The sequence below is a fragment of the Molossus molossus genome, unplaced genomic scaffold (genome assembly GCF_014108415.1).
Source record: "Molossus molossus isolate mMolMol1 unplaced genomic scaffold, mMolMol1.p scaffold_m16_p_19, whole genome shotgun sequence".
NCBI lineage: Eukaryota > Metazoa > Chordata > Mammalia > Chiroptera > Molossidae > Molossus > Molossus molossus.
In genome coordinates, this window is record NW_023425354.1 from 18,496,479 (window position 1) to 18,505,284 (window position 8,806).

Sequence of the window (8,806 nt, forward strand, 5' to 3'; positions counted from 1 at the left end):
TAAAAAACAAAATAAGTGAACAAACAAAACAAGTTATACAGAAAACAAACTGATGGCTGCCAGATGCGTGGGGGGTAGAGGGATAAGTAAGAAAGGTGAAGTTGGATTAAGAAGTACAAATTTCCAGTTATAAAAAAAGTTACGGTTATAAAGTACAGCATAGTTTGGAATACAGTCAATATTGTAGTAACTATGTATGGTCTCTCTCTCCAGCCCTCCTTCCCTCCCTCCAATCAGTAAAAAAGCATGTCCTCAGGTGAGGATTTTAAAATATAAGAATAAACAACAATGAGGTATCACCTCACACCTGTCAGAATGGCCGCCATCAACAAATCATCAAACAAGTGTTGGCGAGGGTGTGGAGAAAAGAGGACTCTAATACACTGCTGGTGGGAATGCAGACTGGTGCAGCCACTATGGAAAACAATATGGTGTTACCTCAAAAAATTAAAAATTGAACTTCCATCTGACCCAGTGATCTCACTTTTAGGAATATACCCTAAGAAGCCTGAAACACCAATCAGAAAGAATATATGTACCCCCATGTTCATAGCAACTCTATTTACAATAGCTAAGATCTGGAAACAGCCCAAGTGTCCATCAGTAGATGAAATGGATAAAAAAGCTGTGGTACATATACACAATGGAATACTATGCAGCTGTAAGAAAGAAAGATCAGATCTCTTATCCTTTGAGACTACATGGAGGAAAGTATTATCCTAAGCAAAACAAGCCAAACAGAGAAAGACAAGTATCATATGATCTCACTTATTTGTGGAATATAATGAACATAACAGTCTGAGGAATGGGGTAGTCCCAGAGACGTAGAAGTGGGGTGCAGACTCACAATCCCCAGAAGAGGGGGTGGTGGGGGAGAGATAAACCACAGAACTTATATGCATGTATGCATGAACAATGGACATGGACAACAAAGCTGGGGACATGGTGGGGAGGGAGGGGGAGGAGGGAATCAGTAGGGGGAAAAGGAGAAACATCTGCAACAAAAATAAGAATAGCCCTGGCCAGTTTGGCTCAGTGGTTAGAGCGTCGGCCTGTGGTCCAGAGAGACCTGGGTTCGGTTCCCGCTAAGGGCATGTACCTCGGTTGTAGTTTGTCCCCGGGCCTGGTTGGTCATGTAGGTGGCAGCCACTCGATGTGTCCCTTTCATGTCGATGTTTCTCTTTCTCCCTCCCACTCTATCTGAACAAAAATGTCCTCGGGTGAGGATTAAAAAAATGTGTGTGTGTGTGTGTGTGTATGTGTGAATAAAAAATTCATTTAAAAAAATTACACTTTGTAATTCAGACCAACCCCCCAAAAGAATACTGCCCTATGTTATATGATTTCATTATATAAAAATCTAGAAAATGTGCCCTGGCCAGTTTGGCTCAGCGGTTAGAGCGTTGGCCTGCGGTCCTGAGAGACCCGGGTTCGGTTCCCGCTAAGGGCATGTACCTCGGTTGCAGTTTGTCCCCGGCCCTGGTTGGTCATGCGGATGGCAGCCACTCGATGTGTCCCTTCACATCGATGTTTCTCTCTCTCTCTCCCTTCCTCTCTGTCCCTCCCACTCTATCTGTACAAAAAAATGGAAAAATATCCTCGGGTGAGGATAAAAAAAATAAAAAAATAAAATAAAATAAAAAATCTAGAAAATGCAAATTATAGTGGCAAAACAGATCAATGGTTGCTAGGAAATGGGGCTAGAGGGTGAGAGAGATGAATTATAAAGGAGCATGAGGAAATTTGGGGGGTTTATGGATAGATTATTTCAAGGTCATGGTGTCTCGAGTGTATATATATGTCAAAGCTCCAAGTTGTACACTTGACCACTGTAAAAAATAATTAAAATTTAAGTGATGGTCACCTGGGAAAGGCAGAGGGACACATTTTTAATTTATGTAATGCTCGTTACATAAATGAGTAAATAAGAGGGCCAACATGGAAGAGAAAACAATGAAATTTCACTTTGGTCTCCTCAGTACCACGTCCTGTGGTGGGCATTCCAGCCTGAGCCACATCTGCAGTGCTGCTCTTCATGCAGCTGTCTTCCTGCCTCAGCTGAGCTCTGGGCCTGCACACTTCAGTCTCCCACACTGCGGGGTTGGCGGAGGGCACGTGGAAGATACTTCGAGCTTGTTTTGTATGTCCTGCTGGCCCATGAACAGTGCCTTACATTTTATTGATAGGTTGTGGTCTCTGAATCTCCTCTTTTTAGAAACTTTTCTTTGTTATGGCCAAAACCATACTTATATTTGTTACTCTGTGGATTACATGTTACTAATGAAAAGCTGAGACTTAGGTTGGTATTTCTTACTGGCGCATTCTTTAAATGCACATCTAGATGATAGTTAGCATGCTTTCTACTTCCTAGATTTATTCCAGTCAAACCCAATTTAGTAAAAACCCAGGAGGAATTCTTTTGAACTGATGGGCCACATGCTTGCCTTCTTGTGTTTCTGCAGGTCTGATTTATATCCACTGTGATCAGCACTCTCACTTTGGACTTTCTAGACCCAGACCCGGACCCAGGACTCCAGAGTAACAGACCTCTCCCAGGTGAGTAGCCCAGCACTACCTTAGTCTGTGGAACTAGACATGTTCTTGTTAGATTGAAATCACTTCAGGCATCCCTACAGTACCCTGGGTGGGAATAAGCACACTTCCCACTGGACACAGACTATAAAGCAGTGTGAATTTGAAGTGAGAAGAATTAATGTACAAAACCTTGAAACCAAGAATTTCGTTTTCTTTTGTTACTAATATATGCTAAATAGAACTTATATAATATTGAATGTTTTATAGTAAACACTGTACTCATGAGGAAATATAGATCTTTAAATATTAGACTACATTCATTTTAATACAACACATCTGAACCCAGTGGGATTCTTTAGCTTGTTTTGCATGTCCTTGGAGCTTAGAATTGGCTGAGGAAGGTGAAGTTATTTCACCAAACCCAGGGTCAGGTTAGTTAAAATGCTTATTAACTTAGACAAATGAATTTTGGAGACCATGGCCTTCAAATTGCCTGGGATTATTTCCATAGGTAACTTTGGGTAACAGCAGAAGCTACCCAAAGTTTAGTTGGATTTCCTAAGTATTCAGATGTCACAAATATGGTAGAAGGAGCTGTTTTCTAAATAATGAAGGGCTAAGGTGACCGTATGTCCTGGCTTTTCTGTAACTGATCCAATTCAGTATCTATTTAGTCCATAGAGGCAGTTCATTGACTATATTACCTAATGTGGTGTCATAAGATCTTATGTCTAGAATTAGACATGGAGGTAGGCAACAGTATATGAAAGAACATGGCTACTATAGGAGGGTCAGAATTTCTGATTTCCTCCTGATTACTAAGGAACACCACTCCCTTCAGTAAGAGCAAGACCCTGCAGAGTGTTGTTCAGGAACCGGCTGGGTGTTTCTGTCACTTGTTCTAAAGTAGGATAACTATTTCCATTTAATGCCCTTTTCAAAAACAAAAACCAATCACCAGAGTGCTAAGTTTTACATATTGGCATTTTAGGCTACTTTTTCTAACTGATAATCCATAGATGATTAGTTTACATCCTTAAAAGAACATACCCAATTATAGAAAATAACTATTTCTAATCCTTTTATTGTCCCAACCCACAAGCACTGCAGAAGGCTGTGATGAATCAATAGCATATAAAGTACTGACAGGCACCTGTATTTTGCAGGAAGATTATAATTTCGGATTCCCTGGTGGAGGAAAACAAAACACTCTGGTCTTGCTTCCAATGATGCAAGTGTGATTGTCGGCGTCTTCATGAGCTCCAGAGGTCACAGCACGCTACCACGGACTCTCATGGCCCCTCGGATGATTTCTGAGGGAGACATAGGAGGCATTGCTCAAATCACCTCCTCTCTCTTCCTGGGCAGAGGCAGTGTGGCCTCCAACCGGCATCTTCTCCAGGCTCGTGGCATCACCTGCATTGTTAATGCTACCATTGAGATCCCCAATTTCAACTGGCCCCAATTTGAATATGTTAAAGTGCCTCTGGCTGACATGCCTCATGCCCCCATTGGACTATACTTTGACACCGTGGCCGACAAGATCCATAGTGTGAGCAGGAAGCATGGGGCCACCTTGGTGCACTGTGCGGCAGGGGTGAGCCGCTCGGCCACTCTCTGCATTGCTTACCTGATGAAATTCCACAGTGTGTGCCTGCTGGAGGCGTACAACTGGGTGAAAGCCCGGAGGCCTGTCATCAGGCCCAATGTAGGCTTCTGGAGGCAGCTGATAGACTACGAGCGCCAGCTTTTTGGGAAGTCGACAGTTAAAATGGTACAGACACCTTATGGCATAGTTCCAGACGTTTATGAGAAGGAGTCCCGACACCTGATGCCTTACTGGGGGATTTAATGCCACCAAAGCCTGCATCAGCAGCCCCTCAAGCAGTACCAGCATCTGCTACATACCGTCTGCTCCCCTCTTCACCTTTCTTTTCAAATGGTTGACTTTTTGGTTCTCCCTGAAGTGTTTCTTACACTGGGTATTCAAGTTTATTTTAAGAGGTAGAGAGGAGGGGAGGAACATAAGGGGAATGCATACATTGCTAGTAACATTTTTAAAACTAACATTTTGGAATAGTGTTTATGAAAATCTTTAACTGGCTTTTAATCATTTTTAATAATTTGAACAGTTTAATAAACTGGTTCTGCTCTATTTTGAATCCCATGCCTTTTGGCATCATGACAGGTGCAGGAGGAACTCAGTGCAAAAATTACTTTGGGCCCTGGTTAGTCCTCCAGAGACAAGCTCTGCCCAAGGCTGCTGACCACACAAGGGCTTAGGGAAGATCGATACCAGCTTCAGTCTCTACTGGATTAGCCCTACTCTTTCCTTTCCCCTTTATTATTTAGTAACTTTGTAAACACCTTTATTATTTAGCTGTTAAGTAATATAACGAAATCTGCAAACACCCTCTTGGAATCAATGTGTCCCAGGACTATATTAACATTATTTTTAATAAACCTATCTGCTTAACATATTAGAATTTTTACTAAGAAGAATTTTAGGGTGTGTGTGTATGAGTGTTTTGATGGAAGAAAGACGCTCTCTAATAATAGTTTAAAATATGGCTGTCCAGTGACAGTGATGAACACTACTGAAAATAGGCATCGCCGCTGAATTGTGTCGACATTGCACATCCTTGCAGCTGGGCAGATATTAATATCGTTTACAGTGCTGGAACTGGATAATAGCATACAGTGTACATCTTGATTAAAAGTCGTTTCCAGTTGTCTCTTGGTAACGAGTACACCACAGCAGTGAATCAAGAATTTGGTTTTTCACAAAAGGTATGCTCTTGCTTGACTATTAAAACACACAGATGCCCTAAACCAAACCTTAATACAGGTGATAAGCAAATAACAGCTTCCTTTGTTCAACCTTGGACAAAGTTTCAACTGCTCCTAATAAATTTGACAACACAACTCATCAGGGACTTGGTAGTTTAATTAGTTCTCTATTCCATGTTCCTGAGAAGCCACTGGGCATTACCAGGTTGCCCATTACTTTTACATAGGGTGGCCATTTAAAAAATAAAAACAGTCATAGTACTGGTTTTTGTTGTTGTTGTTTTTTTTTTTGCTGGGTAGGTTGTAGCAAGCTTATCTGTGGAATAATTTTATAGAATTTTGGTCTGTTTTGGCAAGAAGCCATGACTATAATGCCAGTGGCTACATATCTATATAAATTACATCATCCAGATTTCACCTGGTCTGTGGCAGTGGTAATCCATCCAAATTGTACCTTTTCTTGTTTTATACCATTTGCCCTCTTTTATTGTCTAAATAGAAAAATTTTTTTTAAATTTTATTTTTTTATCCTCACCTGAGGACATTTTTCCATTTTTTGTTCAGATAGAGTGGGGGAGGATGGGAGAACAGAAATATCGACGTGAAAGGGACACATCGAGTGGCTGCCACCCACACGACCAACCAGGGCCGGGGACAAACTGCAACTGAGGTACGTGCCCTTGGCAGGAACCAAACCCGTGTCTCTGGACCACAGGCCGATGCTCTAACCGCTGAGCCAAACTGGCCAGGGCTGAATAGAAAAATTCTAAAAAAATTAAGTTTCTATGGGAGATCAGAGGAATCTAAATGCTACATCAGCACATGATCAAAAGTCAATCAAAAGAACAAAACAATCCTATGGCTATGAAGTCTGGTAGTCTCTGGATAAAAGTCCAAAAGAATTGTACTATAGTAAAAAAACACCTAGTGACAGATGTTCTTAGTAACTAAGGAAAATTTCCTGCAGAAATCCTGGAAAACACTACTACTGGGATGTGATAATTAAGAGCATTCTTAGCACCAAGGAAGCCTAACACCTTTCTAATCCAAGTGTCAGACTTTATTAGCAGGTCACAAAGGAAGTTGTGTGACCTAGAAGGTGTTAGGGGAATTTTTGTAGTGAGCCCGTGCAGGGCAAGCATTTAACATTTATGTAACATAAAGGCTCTATAATCTTTTCAAAGCTTAAGAACACTCGCCATTCTATAAAAGGCAAGTAGAAGTCATCTTTAAACAACAAAGAATACATAGATGCACACAAAATAATTTAAAGTGCACACAAACTACTACAGGAAAACAAAGAATGGATAATCCTAATATACCCCGTGCTGCCACTTCTACCTTAAGCATGGCCAGACAAAAATTATACACTATGCTATAAAATCTTTAAAGGCAAAATACAATAAAAAAAGGAGGGGGGAGGAGCGCTTGTTAATTGCCACTTAAGCAGTGGGGTGAAGCTGCTGGCACAATACATAGTATGGAAATAAGTAACCTTGGTTACTGTTTCCAAGGACACTGCTCTTGGCTAACAGGAGCCGAGGTGAAGCTGAATGCAGTGTTCAGTCATTTTAATAAACTTACATAAATCAACATAATGGTATTCCACACTCCCCAAATCCTTACTGGTGGTATCTAATAAAGCATTTCTACTATTAAACAGATAGGAAAGTAATGAATACTTTTCATAGCAAAGACTTTTGGTTGATGTGTGCTATATTTTCCTCTTGTACCTACCATGGAGTGACTAAGTCTGGTCAGCAGTAATTATACTTACAAATTTTATCTGAGGCATTCTGGAATATATCTAGGAATGAGGATCTAGTTAGCATACTTTTTTTTTTTTTAATTTTACTTTGTTACAGATGTTTCTCCTTTTTTACCCCATTGACACCCTCCTCCCCATCCCTCCCGACCCCGTCCCCAGCTTTGTTGTCCATGTCCATTGGTTATGTGTACATGCATATAAGTTCTGTGGTTTATCTCTTCCCTCCCCCCAACACCCCCTAGTTAGCATACTTTAAAAAATGTTATTAATACAGGTCATAGAGACAGAATAATCCATATAGTGTTTTTTTTTTGTTTTTTAATCCTCACCCGAGGACATTTTTCCATTTTTTGTTCAGATAGAGCAGGAGGGAGAGAGAGGAAGAGAGAGAGAGAGAAACATCGATGTGAAGGGGCACATCGAGTGGCTGCCACCCGCACGACCAACCAGGGCCGGGGACAAACCGCAACCGAGGTACATGCCCTTAGCGGGAACCGAACCCGGGTCTCTCTGGACCGCAGGCCGACGCTCCAACCGCTGAGCCAAACCGGCCAGGGCATATAGCATTTTTTTTAAAAGCAATATAAATTGTCAAACTGGGTGACATTCTTTTTTTTAAATATGTTTTTACTGATTTTTTTTGAGCGAGAGGGAGTGGGAAACATCCATGTGAGAAACATTGATTAGCTGCCTCCTTCATGCCCCCTACTGAGGATCGAGCCTATAATCCTGGCATGTGCCCTGACTGGGAATTGAACCCGGAGCTCAGTCCATGGGACAGCACTCAATCCACTGAGCACACTGGCCAGGCAAACTGGGTGACACAGCAAAGGTAGAATTTTGTTGTGGTCAATTACAGAATGTACAAGACCAAATAGAAGCCTGCTTGAATCTGGGTGCTATTTGAAACCCTAGGTGCTGTTCAGGCCGAATTGGAGCAGGGGCCTCAGGAAAAGCCTGCTGGCATCTGGCCCACGGATGTTACTGGCACTCCACTAGCCCTGCGGAGGGCAAAGGCTCTGAAGGTAACAATTCAGAGACAGCTGTCTCAGTCCTTAGTAGCTGGAGATGGTACCAACTGGAGCAAATGAGAAAAACAAACTTACCTCAGCTACACTCCTCTGCATTTTGGTGCACAGCAAGGCCAAGCAGAAGCCTCGCTGATCACTGTTAATGAAAATGTTCTATACCTTTTCTGGAGAAAATGGAGGTAAAAGGTGTAAGATGGAACAAAACAATTCCCTCAAGTTTTGTCCTGAGAAGGGAAAGTAATTTAATTATGTAAAGCAGCAATTATATAGGTAAAACCAAATTTTTCAGTTACAAATAAAAACGAAGTCTAGGTTTGACAGCATAAGTTACACGAAGTGCAACAAAAGATTAGAACCTCTTCATAAAGCACATAAGTAACAGAATGTGTGTCCTAGATCGGCATGCTCTTCCAAGGAACGACACAGTCCTTAACCACTTGGCTTCCCCCATTCTCTGCATTAGTTTAAGTGACGACAATTCCCTACAATAGCACGAGCCTTCTCCTAAAATTCAGTGGTTTTTGAACAGTTTTCTACTACTAAATTCTGTTAGCTTTACCATAAATACACCTCACTAAGTCAGGAATACCACCTTCTAACCCTGAATTTTTCGGTTTCTCACATACAAAGATAATATTGGTACCTATGAAGTCATTTTTGGAAATCTGGACAGAGGCCACTG

General features: G+C 41.5%; 1 protein-coding gene across 1 annotated transcript in view; it reads left to right on the top strand.

Moving 5' to 3' along the window:
* DUSP14 (dual specificity phosphatase 14) overlaps positions 1–4,941 on the top strand; it is a 30,738-nt gene extending 25,797 nt beyond the window's left edge. Inside the window, exons 2-3 of the mRNA XM_036268819.1 lie at positions 2,463–2,556; positions 3,702–4,941. Coding sequence (XP_036124712.1) covers positions 3,791–4,387 — 597 coding nt within the window. The 5' untranslated portion in view covers positions 2,463–2,556; positions 3,702–3,790 and the 3' untranslated portion in view covers positions 4,388–4,941. The remainder of the gene's footprint in view (positions 1–2,462; positions 2,557–3,701) is intronic.
* The last annotated feature ends 3,865 nt before the right edge of the window (positions 4,942–8,806 follow it).